A 24,625-nucleotide genomic window follows, 5' to 3' on the forward strand; every position below is an offset into this window, starting at 1 on the left:
GGAACTCGGCCTTTAAAATGGTGTTTGTCAACTCAGGCTAAGAGACCCAGTCTGTTTTTCTAGATGCGCTGTTGTTGATAAAGCAAATTTATGAAATTTCTTACCTTTGTTTTGGAAATGGTGCATTTTGTTCTTCTTGAGCGTTTTTATTCAATTTTGTAGCTGGAGAATTTTCCAAATGCCGTTTAATTGTTTCAAGACGTTCTTTGCTCATATTAAGACTTCTAACTTGCTTTAAAAATGTTTATTATGTAACAATATTGTGACGTCAAACCAAGCTTATTGAAGCTTTGCCAATATTCAAATCCTCAACAATTTTAATAAAATATTTTGGTTTTTTTTGATAATGTAACAAAATTATCAAACGGAGCTGAATGCTGATAGAAGCTCAGATAAAAAAATTGAAACCAAACTTCTAACGCAAAATTCAATTTACAAATGATGAAAATTCGAAGCCAAAATAATTTTCAAACCAAGGAACTAAATTAAATTGGCCTTAGAATAAGAAATACAAATGAATTACAATAGCGTGCTGTAGACTATTATCTTAAATCAGTTTGAACAATAAAAATTTATATAATTCATGTTTAAACTAAAAAACCTTAATTTTAATACATGGAATTCAAAAATATTTTTTTTTTCCGGGGCCAATTTAGGTACTTGCATAAGTTTATAAGTGATATGTTCCGTTCCATAAGTATGAATGGCACTACCTATACAAGTTCGTAATGCTACTGAGAGACTTACAGCTCTCGAGATAACTAGTTCGAGAAGGAGAACGACAATTAAGCGAGTCAATTGAAGTCCTATCTACACTCGGTGGTGGTTAATTAATTTTGCAGGACCAAGTTCCATCTAGGTCCTATTTAGTCACTCTGAACTTACTAAGCCCAAATTTGACAGCAGCGCCAAAACCAGGCGTATGTCGCTTTATCTATGACCTACTTCAATCACTTCAAAATTACAAGCTCCAGTTTCTAAGTTGCCAGAGTTTAACAAACTTATATGGAACGTATCTTATGAACTTATGCTTGTACTTGTAGGTAATTGTTTAAAATTGAAGTAATTTCGTTAAAGACGCAAGCGTAATAAGGTGGTTAAAAATAAAAAAGGGAGTTAATAAGGCTTACGTGACTTTACATATTAATTTAAATTATACAAAAACGAGTTTTGCTTCGCAGTCCTTAAAAAACTGCATTTATACTACCAAGAAGTTATATCAGTATCTCAGAGAGAAGATATAAATTCGCCAGATTTCCAGCTTTATCTCCAGTCCTAACGTAGGTCCGCAGTCAATCCCCGTCTCTAAATTACAACCAGCATCTCATTGGTTCTTGAAAACTCACGTCAGCGCGACGACGCGAGTGAGGAAAATTTCCGACTGACGAGAGCGAAATAGCCCGGCGCCTCCTTTTACGTCCCCCCTTGTATTTTGAAAGGGGGTCTGGGACTATGGCGCGCGAATACAAAGGCATCTTATATCTTCTCTCTGAGATACTGATATAACTTCTTGATACTACACAATCCTTGGCGACACTTTTTCAACCCAACAAAGAGCCAGAAATTAGAAATTATTATATGTATTGCCAATTTCAAATTAAGTTTAATCGATATGAGAAATTTAGTTTTAATTGCGAAGTTCAAACATTTGTTATGATTCTAAACTTTCCAAAAGTGGGAAAAAGGTGGCAAACTTCCCAATAATTCCCACGGACACTTCTTAAGAAATTTTGGGCAAAACAAAAAAATCAAAGTTTTCTTCTTACCCACAACAAGGTGAAGCGCTACGTAGTTTCAGTTGACGAGCAAATAAAGAGTTTGAAGTTGAAGTTTTTCGGAGATGGAATGATTTTTTAATCCGCGAAAAACGGAATTTTATACAACGCTCTTGCATGTTAACGAGAGATAGCGAATAATTTTTTTAATTACAAAATTTATTGCTTTGTTTTCGAAATTTTCTTCTTCGTCTACGGTCTACTCTACAGTTCATTATTATGGATTAATTCATATACGCCTTTGAATATGGATCACGACCGACGACCAGTAGGTGTTAGAGCGTATGTGTCGCGTATGGAAAAACTCAACGTATACTTATGTTATATATGAATATATTACATGGTCTAACATCCGTATAATAACAATTACCTCAGAGTATTCTGTTATGGTTAACTACCCTTACATGTTAAAATTCCCGAATGTACTCCAAATAAGAGTAAACAAGTTCCTATTTTTTTAGCCACATCGTATATACGATGGGCTATTAGTTTGACCAGAAGTGAGATGAGACCAGAAGTACTGAGCTAACCAAATTCTTCACTTGGCGAAAGTGAATATTCTTGATAACACACCAACGGTTGGCCCTCTGGTAGCGGTTTCTAAATTTCCCCTCCAAAACGTGAGACGCTCGCGGTGGTAGACGACCGAACTAGATTCAAGCACACGCGGCGTCCGTGTTCCGCGGCTTTAGGTTGAGGGGAAGGGGGTAGGAAATGTTTTTGGAACTCGACCAATTTTTTCCTCTCTAGTGTAGGCGCGATGGAAGCGGCATAAAACCCTCAAATTTGTTCACTAGTGCCAGGATCTACTACCAATGCTAGAGCCCTTCACCTCTAGTCTCATCTCACTTCTGGTTTGACCCTGGTCTGTAGAAGAAAATGATGAGATTAACTAATGCTAATTTAATTAAGGGGTCATCCAATCATAAACACTTCTACAATGTTCATGATGATAACTTGTGGGTTAGGGGGTGCATGCACTTCCCTTGTGGGGGCTCAATCAAAATCTAAGGGCTGGTCATAGAAGTTACATAACACATTTCATCGATTCACTCAAAATTCAGTTGATTTCCCATAGAACCATCCACGCAATGCATCCCACTCACGTAATGTACCGAATTCGGTCCTATAATCACCTTCCCATTTTTGGAGTTCAAAATGTTGGTAACGTAGCAAAAGGGATAGATTTAATTTTAGAAGTAGGAATGGAGAACAGAGTAATATCTGGGCGCGCGTCAAAGTCCCGGACCCCCTTTCGACGGGACGGGGGGGGAGTATGAAATAAGAGGCGGGAGGGTCATAGCGACAGAGGTAAAAAGGAATTACGTATTTTTCGCAGTTCCCGTCAGCAACGTCATCAAAACGTATGTATAGTTTAAGTGAGCCATTAAGATAATTTGAACTATTCGTTACGTGTTGGAGGGAGGGGCTCTATATTGAAGTAAATACTAACCGTTCTCCATTCCTACTTAATCTATCCTTGGAAGCAATTAATAAAGTGTTCAACTCTATGAATATTTAATATTTAATCAATACCGGGTTATTTGTTTTAATATCTGCAAATATTCGGGATATAATTACACAAATATTATTCGGTTTAATTCAATGTTTTTTTAGACAAAACCATGGCAACTATTCTAGAGTTCGAAAATTTGTCATTCAAAACCAAAATAATCATTTTTCTTTTCGCAGGATACAGTTGAACTTTTAACGAAAAAATTCAAAGTGTTTAGCATGCATTGTTTTTAGTTTTGAATAAATGCTAATAGTTCTTGTTCTTTGTTGGTTTTTTAAGAGTGAAAAATTACACTTAGTACCAGTACCATCTCGTTTTAGTATATAGTACAGTTTTCGCAAAATTTACAGTTCATATGCGTTCACATTGGGGTTTTTATATTTATATATGTATATATAGCGTGCGTGTTGTGGTTTTCATGTTTAGTTTGTGCATCAAGTATCAGAATTGTTGCTCTGCAAAAAATAGTAAATAAAGTAAAGTTTGTACCTACATATTTATTGGATTATAAGTTTATAAGTGATATGTTCCGTTCCATAAGTTTGTTAATCTCTGGTAACTTAGAAACTGGAGCTTGTAATTTTGAAGTGATTGAAGTAGGGAGGTCATAGATTCAGGGTAAAGCGGCATACGCCTGGTGAGTGGGGCGCTGCTGTCAAATTTGGGTAACTTAGTAAGTTCAGACTAAATAGGACCTAGATGGAACTTGGTCCTAGCTGCAAAATTAATTAACCACCTGCACCGAGTGTAGTTAGGACTTCAATTGACTCGCTTAATTCCGTCGTTCTCCTTCTCGAACTAGTTATCTCGAGAACTGTAAGTCCATCTCAGTAGCATTACGAACTTGTATAGGTAGTGCCATTCATACTTATGGAACGGAACATATCACTTATAAACTTATGATATAATATACTTTGGATGCGTGATTTACCAAATATGAACATGGCCTCATAATTCTGACGCCTTTATAACCGTGATTTAATAGGTTGGTAGCAGAGCCTGGCCCTAGACGCGCTCATAGTGCAATAGGCAGCGAAATAGATCATTAATTTGCTATGGGTAAAATTCGGCATAGTTTATCATGCATGATAAACTTATGATAATGATTAGTCTAGCTAACTCCTCCCACAAAACCCTCACCTAGATACGTTGGAAAAACGGCTACGCCTCATAATTCTGACGTATTTCATTGGTTGGTAGCAACGCGAGTTCCTAGGTGCTAACTCCTCCCACTAAATCCGCACCTAGATACATTTAGAGAAAATGGCCAGTACGCAATTATTCCAATTAACTTTATGCATTCCCGCCCACATATAAGGCAAATCAACACATCCAAATTAATTAAATACTTAAAATTAATTTACCTCTTAATGCAACAATCCTTAATTGATAAATGTGCAGCAGAGTAGTCGAAATATTTCACAAAAAAAGATCATATCATATGATAATATTACATATTATATCACTTCGCTAAAACAAATCATGATAAAATGTTTTTTTTTAACACAATGACAAAAAAGGGGCGTACATTAATAATTAATTAATTAATTAGATTAACATGAGGTTCGTTTTTTAATGACTCATAAAAGGGGGTAGGCGGGGGAACACACACAATCTTTCAATACAATCAATTAAAATTTGAAATAAGAATTAATTAATTAATTAAGCCATTAATTTTTAAGCCGTTAATATATATATATACAATAAATGCATTACCATAAATTAATAATAAATATTCCGTTTACCAAGTGTCAAACTTATGGAACCAATAATATCATCAACTTATGGTAATTTAATTATATACTTAATTATTCATGAAAAAAAAAGAAAAGAAATTAAACCAATTTACAAAATATTTTTTCCCCCTTTTAATCAACCCGCTAAATTAAATCCGTGCGCATATTTTTTTGTTCATCCGGACTGATCATATTTTATGATCAAATTAACATTTTTACAGCACCATGTTGAAAATAATAATAATAATAATAACACTTATTCAGCGCCATGCACACGTGCCACAATATGGCGTCACCTACCGTTTTAATTAAAAACTTCTACGGAAAAAATTAATTAATTTATTAATTCCTGATTAAAGTTAATTATTAATTAACCAATCCCTGGTTTGGTTTAATTATCAAGCAAAAACTAAAATAAAATTAAACTTTAAAGAGTCTGTAAAGTAAACATCGGCGTTTGGGTAAAGAGATTTCAGTAATTCATCATAGACACCACGTGACTAAGGAAAGAAGCGTGGTTTAAAGAAGATTAGATCGTTTTATTTCAAAAACTAGCACTTTGGGTAAGGGAATTGGCTCTGCAATCTCGCGAAAATTAATTACTAGTTGTCCATGTGGGGTCTTTGTATCTTGGCGTCACGTGGTACAACACGTGACTAAGGAAAGGCGTGGTTTAAAGAAGCTTAGTTCCTTTTATTTCTGAAAACTAGCAGTTAGGGTCAGGGAATTTGCGCTGCAATCTGGCAATAAACAAAGACTAGTTTTCCAGTCATGGAGTCTTTATATCTTGGCGTCACATGGTACACCACGTGACTAAGGAAAGGTGTGATTTAAAGAAGCTTAGTTCATTTTATTTCGAAAACTAGCACTCCGGGTAAGGGAATTGCTCTGCAATCTAGCGAAAAACAAAGACTATTTGTCGAATCACGTGGAGGCTTTGTTTCTTGGCGTCACGTGGTGCCTTTGACGTATATTTCAAATAATTTTAACAAACCGTCCGATGTCTGCTTTACAGCCCCTTAAGTTCTAACGAAATATTGAGCAATAGCCTACGAACGAAATTTTTTTATACAAAATTATTGAATTAACAACACGATTAACTTATTAAGCATTAATTAAACAAAATAACGGAAGATAATTATTAACAAATAAATGTCTGTATAAAAATTCGGGGGAAATATAGATATTTAAGTTTAATATATCTCCTTTAATTCCGTGCTATAATTCATTAAAATTAATGCAGATTATTAATTATAGTTTAAGATATTAGTGTAAATAACTATAACCAAAGGTGTTAGTTAGTTAGAACCTTGGATGAACCCTCAATTTAGTACTGAAAACGAAATCATCCAATTTCAAATTAAACTTAAATATCGGCTACAAAATGGCGCCCCTAACCAATTTTACCGTTGCAAAATACCGTCGGGAACCAATCAGAGCTCGTTAACATCGAGGGCGGAAGGCTAAGCTTCGACTATGGGAGCGTCATCTAGTATCATTTGTTCGAACTAAACACAGCCTAGACTTGCTTTAAAAATTTAACCCCCAAATATTTTTAATTAAATTAAATTAAACTTAATTAAACACCGCTGCAATGTGAAATATTAAACCAGTGTTGACTAGGCCAGGTGGTATAGTACGTTACGTTTTAAAATAGTTCATGTATGTATCAATAAAAAATGGCCTAAAAATACGCAATTTTAATTTGGAAGTCTAATTGAATTAAACAATCAACAATTACTAATTTAGGGCTGATATTTACTTTTGAAAAATATGGCAATTAATGCCAAATTTGTTGGTAAATTAGGTTTGTTTGTTTGTTTGTTTGTTGTTTGTTTGTTGTTTGTTTGTGACCTTTAGGAAATATTACCACTCTGGAGAGGAAAAAGCGGGAAGCAGCTGGGAAAAAATTGTAAGTCCGGTAAAATTAACTGAAATTAAAAAATTAAAATTAAAACTAGCTCCAATTTGTTTTTTTTAACGGAATTTCGTATTCTATATTTTATTTACACAATAAGAAGCGAGATGTTTATTTCTTTACTTGTTGTTATTACCGCTATTTCAGGTAATTAAAGCTTGCAAAATGAACCACGACTTTAGCTTAATTAATAGCTATTAGCTAAATCGGCGTTTAACTATAATATAGTGGCGTTTATAACTGCAATATATCGGCGTTTTAACCACGATATATCGGCGTTTTGACCACAATATATCGGCGTTTTAGCCTCGATTTATCGGCGTTTTAACCACGATTTACCGGCGTTTTAACTACGATATATATCGGCATTTTAACCTTGATTTATCGGCGTTTTAACTACGATACATCGGCGTTTTAACTACGATATATCGGCGTTTTAACTACGATACATCGGCGTTTTAACTACGATTTATCGGCGTTTAAACTACGATTTATCGGCGTTTAAACTACGATTTATCGGCGTTTAAACTACGATTTATCGGCGTTTAAACTACGATATATCGGCGATTCAACCACGATATTTCGGAGTTTTAACTACGATATATCGGCGTTTTAACATCGATATATCGGCGTTTTAACCACGATATATCGGCGATTGAACCACGATAAATCGGCGATTCAACCGCGATATATCGGCGATGTAACTACGATATATCGGCGATTTAACTACGATATATCGGCGATTTGACTACGATCTATCGGCGATGTAGCTACGATAAATCGGCGATTCAACCACGATATATCGGCGTCTTAACCACGATATATTAGCGTTTAACTATAATATATTAAAAAGCACGACGATTATTACGATTTAAAGTTAAATATGTTTAACTTATAAATTGAAAATGATATCAAAATATTAGGACGGTAGTTTTGATTTGAAATTTCGCGCACTTTTGCAAAAAACAACTTTGCAACATTTTTTTTTCACGGTCGATAATCACGTGACTCCTGATTTTTGTCCACGTTTTAAACAGTTTGAAAATAAACCTACCTTTACTGGAACATTTTTTTAAAAATGTTAAAAAAAAAAAAAAATCATGGTTCATTTTACAAACATTAAATAATCACCATTAATTAAACGGTAAATTAATTAATATTTAAAAAAGAAATAAGATTAAAACGAGAAAAAACGTAATCCGAATAAAAAAAAACAAAACTAACCCATTTATCGTTAATTAAAAAAAAACTAATTAAAAATGAAAATTGCATAATTAATTAATACAGAGAGAGATAAATTGATCGTATTTTGGCTATAACATATCTTATGTTAATTTCCACTAATTAACATATTTTGTTAATTAGAAGACTAAATTGGGCGGGAAATTTAATTTTAATCTTAATTAAAAAAAGAAAATTAATTACGTTAACGTCATTAGTCCGTTTTTGTTTTTGTTTAAAATAAAACCATATTTTTTTTATCAGTTCAATTCAATTCAATTCAGTTCAGTTCAGGATTCCTAAATTTTTGGTTTGGACCCCAAAAACCAAATTTCAAAGGAATTTTTTTTTTTAAAGTTTGAAATTAATTAACAAAAGCATTAAAAATTAAACAAAAAAAGGGTAAAGGTCAAAGGTTACGTTTCACTTGAAATTCAAATCCACAATTTTTTGTTGTTGGTTTTTAAAAAGCCTTAAGACCAAAAAAGGCTTAAAATCTCGATAACAAATGTTTTTATCATAATTTTTTTGTTTTTGCTTCACATTCCTTAAAAATTATTAATATTTGTTTGTTTGTTTGTTTGTTTATTTTGAATAATTGTTTAAATTGGGGGGCGGGGGGGGAAAGGGTTTAAGGGGGGATAAGAGGGGGTAAGAGGGGGTGGTGTCTATGTGTGATAAGGAACAACGTATGTGGCAGGAAAATATCCGCGCCTTGTTCCAATTTCACCTTCCCACCAATTGGGATCGGATCGATCGATAACGGTTATTACGTCAGATCGATGGAACTCTAATTCTCCATTTTCTTGAGGTTGAAAGTCGTACATTGCTTGGACCAAAAACTGAAAGGTTTTCAAACGCAAATATTGATTATTTATTTATTTATTATGGGTTTTTAAGGGTACGAGGTGATTTGGCATGTGCAAGGTTAACTAAATTCTACACAAACTTACGCAATATTAATGAGGGTATCGCGAATAATCCAACGAAGGTATCGCGAATAATCAACCAAGGTACAACCAAGGTATCGCGAATAATCAACCAAGGTACAACCAAGGTATCGTGAATAATCAGCCAAGGTATCGCGAATAATCCACCAAGGTACAACCAAGGTATCGTGAATAATCAGCCAAGGTATCGCGAATAATCCACCAAGGTACAACCAAGGTATCGTGAATAATCAGCCAAGGTATCGCGAATAATCCACCAAGGTACAACCAAGGTATCGTGAATAATCAGCCAAGGTATCGCGAATAATCCACCAAGGTACAACCAAGGTATCGTGAATAATAAGCCAAGGTATCGCGAATAATCCACCAAGGTACAACCAAGGTATCGTGAATAATAAGCCAAGGTATCGCGAATAATCCACCAAGGTACAACCAAGGTATCGTGAATAATAAGCCAAGGTATCGCGAATAATCCACCAAGGTACAACCAAGGTATCGTGAATAATCAGCCAAGGTATCGCGAATAATCCACCAAGGTACAACCAAGGTATCGTGAATAATCAGCCAAGGTATCGCGAATAATCCACCAAGGTACAACCAAGGTATCGTGAATAATCAGCCAAGGTATCGCGAATAATCCACCAAGGTACAACCAAGGTATCGTGAATAATCAGCCAAGGTATCGCGAATAATCCACCAAGGTACAACCAAGGTATCGTGAATAATAAGCCAAGGTATCGCGAATAATCCACCAAGGTACAACCAAGGTATCGTGAATAATAAGCCAAGGTATCGCGAATAATCCACCAAGGTACAACCAAGGTATCGTGAATAATAAGCCAAGGTATCGCGAATAATCCACCAAGGTACAACCAAGGTATCGTGAATAATCAGCCAAGGTATCGCGAATAATCCACCAAGGTACAACCAAGGTATCGTGAATAATCAGCCAAGGTATCGCGAATAATCCACCAAGGTACAACCAAGGTATCGTGAATAATCAGCCAAGGTATCGCGAATAATCCACCAAGGTACAACCAAGGTATCGTGAATAATCAGCCAAGGTATCGCGAATAATCCACCAAGGTACAACCAAGGTATCGTGAATAATAAGCCAAGGTATCGCGAATAATCCACCAAGGTACAACCAAGGTATCGTGAATAATAAGCCAAGGTATCGCGAATAATCCACCAAGGTACAACCAAGGTATCGTGAATAATCAGCCAAGGTATCGCGAATAATCCACCAAGGTACAACCAAGGTATCGTGAATAATCAGCCAAGGTATCGCGAATAATCCACCAAGGTACAACCAAGGTATCGTGAATAATCAGCCAAGGTATCGCGAATAATCCACCAAGGTACAACCAAGGTATCGTGAATAATCAGCCAAGGTATCGCGAATAATCCACCAAGGTACAACCAAGGTATCGTGAATAATAAGCCAAGGTATCGCGAATAATCCACCAAGGTACAACCAAGGTATCGTGAATAATAAGCCAAGGTATCGCGAATAATCCACCAAGGTACAACCAAGGTATCGTGAATAATAAGCCAAGGTATCGCGAATAATCCACCAAGGTACAACCAAGGTATCGTGAATAATCAGCCAAGGTATCGCGAATAATCCACCAAGGTACAACCAAGGTATCGTGAATAATCAGCCAAGGTATCGCGAATAATCCACCAAGGTACAACCAAGGTATCGTGAATAATCAGCCAAGGTATCGCGAATAATCCACCAAGGTACAACCAAGGTATCGTGAATAATAAGCCAAGGTATCGCGAATAATCCACCAAGGTACAACCAAGGTATCGTGAATAATAAGCCAAGGTATCGCGAATAATCCACCAAGGTACAACCAAGGTATCGTGAATAATAAGCCAAGGTATCGCGAATAATCCACCAAGGTACAACCAAGGTATCGTGAATAATCAGCCAAGGTATCGCGAATAATCCACCAAGGTACAACCAAGGTATCGTGAATAATCAGCCAAGGTATCGCGAATAATCCACCAAGGTACAACCAAGGTATCGTGAATAATCAGCCAAGGTATCGCGAATAATCCACCAAGGTACAACCAAGGTATCGTGAATAATAAGCCAAGGTATCGCGAATAATCCACCAAGGTACAACCAAGGTATCGCGAATAATCAGCCAAGGTAGATCGGAATAAACCAACCAAGGTATATCGGAATAATCCAACCGAGGTATATCGGAATAATCCAACCGAGGTATATCGGAATAATCCAACCGAGGTATATCGGAATAAACCAACCGAGGTATATCGGAATAAACCAACCAAGGTATATCGGAATAAACCAACCAAGGTATATCGGAATAAACCAACCAAGGTATATCGGAATAAACCAACCAAGGTATATCGGAATAAACCAACCAAGGTATATCGGAATAATCCAACCAAGGTATCGGAATAATCCAACCAAGGTATCGGAATAATCCAACCAAGGTATCGGAATAATCCAACCAAGGTATCGGAATAATCCAACCAAGGTATATCGGAATAAACCAACCAAGGTATATCGGAATAAACCAACCAAGGTATATCGGAATAAACCAACCAAGGTATGTCGGAATAAACCAACCAAGGTATGTCGGAATAAACCAACCGAGGTATATCGGAATAATCCAACCGAGGTATATCGGAATAATCCAACCGAGGTATATCGGAATAAACCAACCGAGGTATATCGGAATAAACCAACCGAGGTATATCGGAATAATCCAACCGAGGTATATCGGAATAATCCAACCGAGGTATATCGGAATAATCCAACCGAGGTATATCGGAATAATCCAACCGAGGTATATCGGAATAATCCAACCGAGGTATATCGGAATAAACCAACCAAGGTATATCGGAATAAACCAACCAAGGTATATCGGAATAAACCAACCGAGGTATATCGGAATAATCCAACCGAGGTATATCGGAATAATCCAACCGAGGTATATCGGAATAAACCAACCAAGGTATATCGGAATAAACCAACCAAGGTATCGGAATAATCCAACCAAGTTATCGGAATAATCCAACCAAGGTATCGGAATAATCCAACCGAGGTATATCGGAATAAACCAACCAAGGTATATCGGAATAAACCAACCAAGGTATATCGGAATAAACCAACCAAGGTATATCGGAATAATCCAACCAAGGTATATCGGAATAAACCAACCAAGGTATATCGGAATAAACCAACCAAGGTATATCGGAATAATCCAACCAAGGTATCGGAATAATCCAACCAAGTTATCGGAATAATCCAACCAAGGTATCGGAATAATCCAACCGAGGTATATCGGAATAAACCAACCAAGGTATATCGGAATAAACCAACCAAGGTATATCGGAATAAACCAACCAAGGTATATCGGAATAATCCAACCAAGGTATCGGAATAATCCAACCAAGTTATCGGAATAATCCAACCAAGGTATCGGAATAATCCAACCGAGGTATATCGGAATAATCCAACCGAGGTATATCGGAATAAACCAACCAAGGTATATCGGAATAAACCAACCAAGGTATATCGGAATAATCCAACCAAGTTATCGGAATAATCCAACCAAGGTATCGGAATAATCCAACCGAGGTATATCGGAATAAACCAACCAAGGTATATCGGAATAAACCAACCAAGGTATATCGGAATAAACCAACCAAGGTATATCGGAATAATCCAACCAAGGTATCGGAATAATCCAACCAAGTTATCGGAATAATCCAACCAAGGTATCGGAATAATCCAACCGAGGTATATCGGAATAAACCAACCAAGGTATATCGGAATAAACCAACCAAGGTATATCGGAATAATCCAACCAAGGTATCGGAATAATCCAACCAAGGTATCGGAATAATCCAACCAAGGTATCGGAATAATCCAACCAAGGTATCGGAATAATCCAACCAAGGTATCGGAATAATCCAACCAAGGTATCGGAATAATCCAACCAAGGTATATCGGAATAAACCAACCAAGGTATATCGGAATAAACCAACCAAGGTATATCGGAATAAACCAACCAAGGTATGTCGGAATAAACCAACCAAGGTATGTCGGAATAAACCAACCAAGGTATGTCGGAATAAACCAACCAAGGTATGTCGGAATAAACCAACCAAGGTATATCGGAATAAACCAACCAAGGTATATCGGAATAATCCAACCAAGGTATCGGAATAATCCAACCAAGGTATCGGAATAATCCAACCAAGGTATCGGAATAATCCAACCAAGGTATCGGAATAATCCAACCAAGGTATCGGAATAATCCAACCAAGGTATATCGGAATAAACCAACCAAGGTATATCGGAATAAACCAACCAAGGTATATCGGAATAAACCAACCAAGGTATGTCGGAATAAACCAACCAAGGTATGTCGGAATAAACCAACCAAGGTATGTCGGAATAAACCAACCAAGGTATGTCGGAATAAACCAACCAAGGTATATCGGAATAATCCAACCGAGGTATATCGGAATAATCCAACCAAGGTATATCGGAATAAACCAACCAAGGTATATCGGAATAAACCAACCAAGGTATATCGGAATAAACCAACCAAGGTATATCGGAATAAACCAACCAAGGTATATCGGAATAATCCAACCAAGGTATCGGAATAATCCAACCAAGGTATCGCGAAAATACAATGAAGGTATCGCGAAAATACAATGAAGTTATCGCGAAAATACAATGAAGGTATCGCGGAAATACAATAAAGGTATCGCGGAAATACAATGAAGGTATCGCGAAAAATCAATAAAGGTATCGCGAAAAATCAGTAAAGGTATCGCGAAAATACAATAAAGGTATCGCGAAAATACAATAAAGGTATCCTGAAAATACAATAAAGGTATCGCAAAAAATCAACGAAGGTATCCTGAAAATACAATAAAGGTATCGCGAAAATACAATAAAGGTATCCCGAAAATAAATTAAGTATTTATTGTGATGAAAACTTTGCAAAAACGTATTAAAAAAACCAAAATAATAACAACAGAAAAGTAAGATACTGACTTCTTCAGGCTGCATGTCCTTGAGTTTAATATCTTGCGATCGAGAAACGGACGCGGAACGATGATACTCTACCAATTCATTCAGAGAATTAAATTTGACTACCCAGAGGAAGAACTTGCCTTGCGTATCTCGCAAAACTTTAAAATGTTGGACATTATCCCCGCACCTTACAATGTAAAACAAATAACACCAAAATTGACCACAGATTATCAAAAAACACAAGAAAACCAAAATGGACGTTCAAATACAAATCAAAAGATCAACAAAAATAAAAATAGAAAAATCAAGAACAGAAAAACAATTTAATTACTTGACTGAAAGTGAAAAGTCACCGGGCGAACTTTCACTGACTCTAATAAGGAAAGCGCCTTCGTGTTTGTTCAAAAGTAGTTTCTCCGCATTTACTCGTGTTATGCGTCCATAATACCAGCTGAATTAACATTAAATTAAATACAGATTAAATTTATTAATTAAATTACAGAGAACACAGCCAAAAATTTTAATTTCTCATTAGAAAAATAGTAAATATTTTTTTCTACCGGAATTATAGGATTTTATAAAAGAGAACTAGGTAAATATAAGAAAAAATACTGTAGACTAAATTTATTAACATGTAGGGTTGGTACTGGTAATTGGGAACACTTTTTACAAATCTTTGAATAACTTCCGTGGCGCTAACGTTAGACACCTGAAACTTTCAGGACATGAAATATGATTCTTTAGACACAATTCGTTTTTGTTTTCAGCTTTTTAACTCTTTTAAATTTTGCACAATATCCTATTTCCTAAACCCCTTAGAGGACCCCAAATGTGAACAATCGCTGGTAAATGGGAACACCCTGACTCTAAATAGTGAACGCGGGACCCAAATGGGAACACCAATGCTAATCAAATGGGAGGAATAAAAAAGGCCCTAGGAAAAAAGCGGCTAAACTTTACTTTAGCTCGCGCATTCAAATTACAGTTTTTTCAATAAATATCTTTTCTGGGAGGTTAATTATACGATAATTAGTTAAATTTAAGGTGCGGAAACTAACTTACATCAATATTTTCCATGTTTTTTGTAATTTATTCCCTCTTATTCCCTTCCATGAGCGGCTAATGTGCGCCTGTTTTTGTTATTGCCAAGGCTTATCAACTGCATAAATATCACCTTTTCCAAAATATTACTAAATATTGTCAACTCCAAGAAATGTTAGGTTTGCGGAAACTATTATAATCAATATTAGGTTTGGTTAGGTTAGGTTAGGTTAGGTCAGGTTAGGTTAGGTCAGGTTAGGTTAGGTCAGGTCAGGTTAGGTTTGGTTAGGTTTGGTTAGGTTAGGTTAGGTTAGGTTAGGTTAGGTTTGGTTAGGTTTGGTTAGGTTAGGTTAGGTTAGGTTAGGTTAGGTTTGGTTTGGTTAGGTTAGGTTAGGTTAGGTTAGGTTAGGTTAGGTTAGGTTAGGTTTGGTTAGGTTAGGTTAGGTTCGTGAAAATATTGATTAAAATAGTTTCCGCGACTTAAATGTAATTAATTATCATATAATTAACCTCCAAGAAATGATATTTATTGAAAAAACTGTATTTTGAATGCGCGAGCTAAAGTAAAGTTTTTCCAAAAAAGCTACCAATACGTAGGGCCTAAATTCATGCACCTGGATTAAAGTTTACGCAGATTTGATAAGTGATAATAGGATAATATAGTTAAAAACAATACCTGAGTCAAAATGCTCACTAATTTGTTGAGAAGACACATTTTATTCGCCTCTAGCATAACAGCTGACTCGGTTTGCCGTTTTCCCGCCCAATACGTAGTGGTAGCTATGGCCCTCTTACGGCTAAATTGATAACTTTGCTAAAGGCGCGAAATTTGAGTATTTTTTGGGTCAATGATGTATTTTAAAGTTAATATTATCCGAAAGTAGCTTGTTTACAAAACTTTTACGTTTAATCTTTTAGTAAAATAGCTTAAAAATGATTCTAATTATCCTCGAAACGTCGTGTTCCCATTTGCAATTTTTACTTGGTTTTTTCCAACTCTATTTTTGAATCGAATTCCGAATCGAAACGAGAGATTTTAATATCAATTTTATAGCTAAAAACGTGATCTATCTAATGGTTAAAGGTTTGTTATCGTGGGATTATTGTAACTCTCGCTAAAGCTTATTCCCCGACGGTATTGTATCAAGAAACACCTAAAATTGGCATCAACTTAAGTTGATGAGTCCGAGTTGGTGCGTATATTGGTCCGTATCTTTCATCCACGTATTCCTACAATATTCGGACCATTTTTATCGTAATCCTCGATATTCAATCTACAAATTGAGCCCTTTTAAAAGGAATTTGAGCCATCCAAAAATTTGTTACAAAATTTTAAAGAAAAAGTGTTCCCAATTAGAATCGTTCCCAATTACCGGTACCAACCCTATAGATTTAATTTTAGAAGTAGGAATAGAGAACAGAGTAATATCTGGGCGCGCGTCAAAATCCCGGACGGACCCCCTTCCACGAGACGGGACGGAGGGGAGGGGGTATGAATTCAGAGACGGGAGGGTCATAGCGAAAGAGGTAAAAAGGAATTACGTCATTATTTTTCGCCGTTCCCGTCAGCAACGTCATCAAAACGTAGTTTAATTTAAGTGAGCCAGCCAATAACATAATTTAAACATTTCGTTACATTACGTGTTGGAGGGAGGGGCTTTATACTATACTGGGTGGTCTATGAGTCTGAATAACTGAAGTAAATACTAACCGTTCCGTTCTCCATTCCTATTTCTAAAATTACATCTATCCCTGGTAATAATTTAAAGTTTGATGACTTACTCATGCCTCTTCATTTCAATGTAGTTACTTGGAATGAGGCCCTCTCTACCGTCAAGTTCGGCTCGATACCAGTTCATATCGTCTTCCATATTTAGTACCTACAAATTAATATTTATTTGGTTTAATTACGCGTCCTAAGACCGTATATTTTCCCTTAAAATTTTTAATTGCGTTTACAACAAATTGTCAAGACAGACGTGGAGAAATTTAAACCAAAAAATTTGTATTTAATCTTTTCTTTTTAAATTATTTTTCAAAACTAAATTTGACGGAAAAAAATGCGAAAACAATTCGAAAAGCTTGACAATTATTTGCATTTCAATAAATTTTCGCCCAAAAAAAAAAAAGAGAAATGAATAGACCCGATTAATATAGATTCGTCAAGCGTGACTTCACGGGTAATCACGTAGGTACGTCAAATATCAGATTTTAACGCGGTCTACCTAATTAAAACAAAAACCAACTAGTTTTTTAGCAATAGGTCTATAATTTATTTTTATAAAAGCTTAAACCATCAAAACGAAAATTTGTATTCAGGGATATTATCAAGGGCTTAAATGTGTTCAACATATTGAAACTTGAAAGCAACTATAGTATTTTTTAACGACATGGCAAAAACATAAAACTTTAAACTACACTTCAAAAATTATTACAATATTTTGTAAAAATATCATAAAATTCATGCTATTAAAATGAAATGGCTCTAAAAAAAATTAAAGATTTACGACTTCTTCAAAATAACAATCAATATTTTATAGAAATCATAAAATTTTGAAGGAATACATACATCTAATAGGAATAATTGTGCTCAAATGTAAATTTAATGTTAATTTCTACGGGAGTTTTATAGGGGTCGTCACGCCTATTAATAATTCTGATGGAGTCTTTCTAACTGTCTTTTCATTGGTTGGTAGTAACGTGAGTTCCTAGCCGCGCGCAACGTGCAACGAGATACATAATGATAAGTCTAGGCTCCTCCCACAAAATGCCCACCTAGATACGTTGAGAAATTAAAATGGCACGTACACAATGATTCTTATTAACTGTATGTATTTTTGGTAATATACAGATAAGACATTTTTTATATAGGGCGTGTAAAACTTATGGAAGGAAGATATCTTACAAACTTATGCTAGGTTATAGAGCGATCATAATGATGGTAAATTTCTTTAAAATTCCAAAAACCTGACACCACCGTTTAAAATAAATAACCCCAAAAACACTTATAAACGGTTATAAAATAAGAATAGGGGAATTCCCCTTGTAAAGTGTTACAAAACGTCTTGTACCCTTTATGTACCATACCATACCATGACATAAAAATAAATTATAAAAAATACACTTAGTATGATAATAAGGAAGAAAACGGTTTGTACTCGAGATAGCACAATTAAAAGACAGACGGGTTAGAGACAGGATAGGAATTTGAGCTGCCAGATAAATCTAAAGCATATACAGGGTGTTGTGTTGTGTTCCAAAAAGGGGTTGGGGGTAATTATAGGACCGAAGTATTGTACATACATGAGTGCAGGGATGCGTGGATGGTTCTATGGGAAATCAACTGAATTTTGAGTGAATCGATGAAATGTTAAATGTAACTCCTATGACCAGCCCTTGGATTTTGATTGAGCCCCCACAAGGGATGCATGCACCCCCTAACCCACAAGTTATCTTGAACATGGGATTGAAGTGTTTATGAATGGATGACCCCTTAATTAAATTAGAGATCATTAATTATCTGTTCAGTTTCTTATTTATTAAACTTAAGGGGGTCATCCAATCATAAACACTCCTACAATGTCTATTCGTAACTTGTGTGTTAGGGGGTGCATACATCCCTTGTGGGGGCTCAATCAAAATCTAAGGGCTGGTCATAGAAGTTACATTTAACATTTCATCGATTCACTCAAAATTCAGTTGATTTCCCTTAGAACTAACCATCCACACATCCCACTCATGTGTACAATACTTCGGTCCTATAATTACCCACCACCCCTTTTTGGATTATAACACAACACCCTGTATAGCAATAAAATTTAAAAAATATAACAAAAATAAGGAGGTTTAGAGCTGTACGAAGAAGTAGACAGACTTCCCTAAACTTTCTACAGAAGATGGAAAATGACTTTAAAAATAGAATCGGCTCTCTCAGTGGTTTTCTATTTTCTTCTATGGTAGTTTAAAGGGAGGCTAAACTGGCTTAAGGCTTTCAAAGCAGTTCCCAGAACTCCAGAAACCGCTATAAAGCTATTTCATTTTCGATATTGTTCCTTCACACAAAAAGGGTACGGACCAAATGATGCATTCATGCATCAATCAAAATTGCGAGATTAAATGCAGACAGACAGAAGATGCCTTAGATAAAAGGTCGAAACAAATTGGAACGAAGGGGTTCCGAGGAGGTTACTAAGATATTTGTCTGTGGTTACAGATGAATGAATTCCCAACAAAACACAATAGTGACACGCATAATAAGCTGTTAATACACCAGACTGGGGGTAAACCATCAAGGATGAGTGGCAAAATTATGCATACAAAGATTGTTGTTAAAATTGTTTCACAGAATGAAAAAGTTCTTTTATTTTTATAATTATTTAAAACATTCAGAAAATTCGAATCTTAACAATGCTTTCGACTATATATATAGTTTCATAAGTTTATAAGTGATATGTTCCGTTCCATAAGTATGAATGGCACTACCTAAACGAGTTCGTAATGCTACTGAGATGGACTTACAGTACTCGAGATAACTAGTTCGAGAAGGAGAACGACCACGGAAGCGAGTCAATTGAAGTCCTATCTACACTCGGTGCTGGTTAATTAATTTTGCATGCAGGACCAAGTTCCATCTAGGTCCTATTTAGTCTGAACTTACTAAGTTACCCAAATTTGACAGCAGCGCCCCACTCACCAGGCGTATGTCGCTTTACCCTGAATCTATGACCTCCCTACTTCAATCACTTCAAAATTACAAGCTCCAGTTTCTAAGTTACCAGAGATTAACAAACTTATGGAACGGAACATATCACTTATAAACTTATGCTACCTATAGATAAATAATTCACGTTTAACCCTCACTTTAAGGTGGGGGTAGGCAATAGGGGGAGGAACTCGAACTTTAAGAGGAAACTAACTCTGAGCGGCGTTAGGGAGAGGGGGGGAGGAGGGTAAGGCTCCCACACTCTTTGAAAATTCGAAATTTTCCTTTATTTCTTTTTTCTTTCATTTTAAAGTCTCTCTCAGCAGACTGGATGTAGAAAGACTGAAAGAGGGGGTTTGAAAATCCAGTACTGTAGGGACTGACTAGAGGCAAGGGAAAATATCCCAAGGCAAGCGCGCAAAATACTTCTTCAAACAGGAACAGAACCGAGAACCGAGCCGAGCGCGCATACATTAAAAAAACAACAAAATTCTACTTTCAAGAATCTATTAAAAATCCCGTAATATATATAGAGATAGTATACAGGGTGTTCCTCCAAAATGAGAGGGTAATAGAGTGGTACTGAAAGGGGAGGAGCTACAGGGACGTGACGTCAATATTAGTAGTCTACATAGGGAGCTTTCGGTTGGGGGAGGAGCTAAGATTCGTGAGATAATTTGGTGGGTTGAATACAGAAAGAATATTGCTGATAACCACCAATATGGCTGCCAGAACCTTGGCAAGACTTAGGAGAGTGTGACGTACTACTCAGCCAACTAAAAGCTCTCTATTGTATTGCCTGACTTGAAATATGGTCACCAAACCCGAAGAAATTGATAGGGTGTGACGTCACAATAGTTCGTAGTAGCATATTGATGGGAAATGAACTGAATTTTGAGTGAATCGATGAAATGTTATATGTAACTTCTTCTATGACCAGCCCTTAGATTTTGATTGAGCCCCCACAAGGGATGCACCATTGCACCCCCTAACCCACAAGTTATCATGAATGAACATTGGAGAAGTGTTTATGATTGGATGACCCCCTTAAATTTAATAAGTAAGAAACCGAACGGACAATTAATAATTTCATATTTAATTAAGGGGTCGTCCAATCATAAACACTTCTCCAATGTTAATTCATGATAACTTGTGTGTTAGGGGGTGCATGCATCCCTTGTGGGGGGGCTCAATCAAAATCCAAGGGCTGGTCAAAGAAGAAGTTACATAACACATTTCATCGATTCACTCAAAATTCAGTTGATTTCCCATAGAACTAACCATCCACGCATCCCACTCATGTATGTACCCATACTTCGATCCCATTATTACCTACCACCCCTTTTTGTATGTAAGAACACCCTGTATACAATATATATAATTATACTCTGTTGCGTACATATGTAGCTTAGGTTGCTTGTCTGAGAAATATATTTTTAAAAGACGAATCTATTTATTGGCAGTTATTTACTTTCCCCTTCCTTATAAGGGGTTACATAATTAAAACCAGAATATCATGAACTTATTGGTATGAACAGGAATACATACAGCTACTAGGAATTATTGTGACCCCTTATAACCCATGTTTTGTGGGTATAGGGAGCTACCAGAGAGGTGTGGCTTAAAATGGCTCCTCCCATTTCCACCAAAATGGTGGCAGAGTGAAAGGCTAGTGGGGGAAAGCTTCTGATTGGCTAAGTGAGGGTCTGACGCTTAGTAGGGGAGACTTTCACCCCTTTGCCCACTCCCTAACGCCTAATAATTCTGACGGCGTCTATTCTAACTGTGATTTCATTGGTTGGTAGCAACACGAGGTCATGCTCTCCCAAGGGTCAAGGTGCAAAGAGCAGGGAGGTAAAATTTTCTCTATTGGGAAAATATTTTCCTTTTCAGTGACCCATGATGTTATGTGTTTTGTTCATTTATTTATTAATTAATTAATTAATTAACTTTGTTTATATTTAATATTTATTGCTACTTGATGAGAAACATTTGGCATTAACAGATTAAAATTGCCACTTTAAGAAACAATATGTTGAAAAAATAATATTATAATTGCTGATAAGATAAAAGCAATAAGTACTTAGTTTAGCGTAGCTGTATAATAATAATAGCTTTTCAATAAAAACCGGAAACTAGCCATCTTATCACGACGTCTATAATTATGAAACTACAATACTATAATATTGGATATCTTTAAGAATGTAATTTTGGTTTCAGTTTTGTCTTAGTACCATTTTCTGCCCTGTTTTTTCATGTAAAACTCCGTTAAATTTAATACTTTTCACGCGAAAATATGTTAAATTTGACGTTTTTCACGAGAAAATATGTTAAATTTGACGTTTTTCACGCGAAAATATGTTAAATTTGACATTTTTCACGCGTAAATATGTTAAATTTCACGTTTTTCAGACGTAAATATGTTAAATTTCACGTTTTTCACGCAAAAATATGTTAAATTTGACGTTTTTCACGCAAAAATATGTTAAATTTGACGTTTTTCACGCAAAAATATGTTAAATTTGACGTTTTTCAGGCGTAAATATGTTAAATTTCACGTTTTTCAGGCGTAAATATGTTAAATTTGACATTTTTCAGGCGTAAATATGTTAAATTTCACGTTTTTCAGGCGTAAATATGTTAAATTTCACGTTTTTCACGCGAAAATATGTTAAATATGACGTTTTTCACGCGAAAATATGTCAAATTTGACGTTTTTCACGCGAAAATATGTAAAATTTGACGTTTTTCACGCGAAAATGTCAAATTTGACGTTTTTCACGCGAAAATATGTTCAATTTGACGTTTTTCACGCGAAAATATGTTCAATTTGACGTTTTCACGCGAAAATATGTTCAATTTGACATTTTCACGCGAAAATATGTTCAATTTGACATTTTCACGCGAAAATCTGCTAAATTTCACATTTTCATACCAAAATATGTAAAATTTTACATTTTTCACATGAAAATCTGTTCAATTTTAGAATTTCCATGTGAAACTCTGCTAATTTACTTTATGTCACATGAAAACTATTAAATTTAAGTAAAACTTCTTATGGCTGTACTCTATTTTTACTGAAATATCTATAAACAAACAGCTACACTTCAAAATCTATTGAAGTACCATGTTTTTTAGAAGTCAAATTTGGCCTAAATGTAAACATGAAATACCACATTCTTGACTCATACCCCCTATCATTTTAAAAATTTATAAGCAGGTGCAAAATTTACTGGTATGTTTGCCTTAATTCAAATTAATCTTTGGTTTGAAATTGATTTGATAAATACAAGAGAGATAAACAACTAACTACATTGTATTTGAAGTACCCCAAATATTTCCACGTTTAAAAGGGGTATTTAATCTGTATAGTTTAAAATTTTCCACCCATTCATATCATATGGACCTTCAAAAATATGTCAAACTTCATTTTTCACAAACAAATCTTGGTCTATACTGGTTTATCAAAGGTATCTTAGACTGCAAACTATCACTAACTAAAGAAAACCTAACCTAATCTAACTTAAAACGATAATTGGGGTTCAAATACTAAATAATAAGTCTTTAAATACGAATATAATCAAGCACAATACACCATTTAATAATTAATAATAAACAAAATAGTTAAAAACTTACTTTAAGCACTTGTCCTCTCCTAAAACTTAATTCATCAGCTGCAGTAGCATTAAAATCGTGTTTTGCTATGGCCTCCATGGGTTTTTTTGGCTTTATATTTATATTTATACAACTACGCACCAAATTAACTGTAAAACAATCAATAATAAACGGTTAATAATTAATTACGTTGAATTTTTAACTGTTAAAAAGGCGGGGACCCTATTTAAGCCTTGGTCATGCATGCTACTGGCGTCAAGTTAAAATTACAGTAGGGGTGGGACGCTGGCTGGGCTTTTCCAATACACCAGTAAAGCGGTAACTACTGAGCTTTTAGGCTTATGAAGCCACTGCCTGACCCTCAGGTGGATTCCTAAGCCTTTGCCACTAACACCTTTTAAAGCCAGTTGCCGTTCGTTCATTCAACTTTCACACGCGTAAATTAATCTAAAAACGGCCCGGGTACACTTACCTAATAAAGACGATCAAGGCTTATTATTTCGTTCATAGAAAAGGCCTACAAGCCATTTTAAACATGGCGAAATTCTTTCTATAATTTGTCAATAACAACGTTTTACGGGATTCCGCGCTAAATAAATTCCGATTAATTCCTCACGATTGACTACGAAATGGAAAAACCTTGGGTAACTTGGGTTTCGTTCTCGGATGCAAGGAGCGAAGAGAAAGCTGCAGAGCCAGAGACTACACCAAAGCTGATCGATGGAGGTTAGGCCGCTAACACAAAAATAATTGGTTACCTACTTTGCTCGTACCTTACTCTTGAGTCTTGAGTCTAGTTTGATTGTCCCCAGGGCCGGAAATAAGCACAATAAAATTTTAAAGTGTCCCATAATTTTTTCAAAACACTAAGGGGGTCACTGGACAGTTTGACCAATAAATTTTCCCAAGTTTTGATAGCGTAACTATGGAGATGCAACACTATTTTTGCGCATTCCAGTGGACAATGTCCAATAAAGTTTCAAGTCAAACAGGGGTTCACTGGACACATGTCCTATAAGAATTTTTTCTTATTTCCGTCCTGATTGTCCCTACCGGCTACCGCTAGGTTTCGCTAATCTAGTCAGGTTCAGGTTTGTGAATAGGTACCGCTAGATG

The 24,625-nt window shown here is 35.7% G+C and overlaps 1 protein-coding gene across 2 annotated transcripts; it reads right to left on the reverse strand.

The window, feature by feature from the left end:
• Positions 1-3,292: 3,292 nt before the first annotated feature.
• drk (growth factor receptor-bound protein 2 drk) lies at positions 3,293-24,221 on the reverse strand. Of its 2 annotated transcripts, XM_089854999.1 has the most exons (7): positions 23,982-24,211; positions 23,531-23,658; positions 16,975-17,072; positions 14,483-14,602; positions 14,173-14,338; positions 4,656-9,008; positions 3,293-3,746 (listed from the first exon to the last, which is right to left on the reverse strand). In XM_089854999.1, the coding sequence occupies exons 2-6, from the start codon at positions 23,606-23,608 to the stop codon at positions 8,835-8,837; spliced, it is 636 nt and encodes a 211-aa protein (XP_089711125.1). In that variant the 5' UTR covers positions 23,609-23,658; positions 23,982-24,211; the 3' UTR covers positions 3,293-3,746; positions 4,656-8,834. The 2 variants fall into 2 exon arrangements, with proteins under 2 accessions (XP_089711125.1, XP_089711126.1); XM_089855000.1 differs by lacking the exons at positions 3,293-3,746; positions 4,656-9,008 and adding an exon at positions 13,818-13,991 and having other exon boundaries at positions 23,982-24,221.
• Between the last annotated feature and the right edge of the window lie 404 nt (positions 24,222-24,625).

The sequence above is a fragment of the Phalangium opilio genome, unplaced genomic scaffold (assembly GCF_054372755.1).
Source record: "Phalangium opilio isolate 3A_F unplaced genomic scaffold, DU_Popi_V2 ptg000209l_1, whole genome shotgun sequence".
Lineage (NCBI taxonomy): Eukaryota > Metazoa > Arthropoda > Arachnida > Opiliones > Phalangiidae > Phalangium > Phalangium opilio.

Excerpts from the sequence above, each read along its gene's own strand:
- drk (XM_089854999.1), bottom strand. The coding sequence starts at position 23,608 with ATGGAGGCCATAGCAAAACACGATTTTAATGCTACTGCAGCTGATGAA. Across the intron at positions 14,339-14,482 it reads GACTTTTCACTTTCAGTCAA|GTGCGGGGATAATGTCCAAC; the intron begins GTAATTAAATTG and ends TTACATTGTAAG. Across the intron at positions 9,009-14,172 it reads AGGACATGCAGCCTGAAGAA|TTTTTGGTCCAAGCAATGTA; the intron begins GTCAGTATCTTA and ends AAAACCTTTCAG.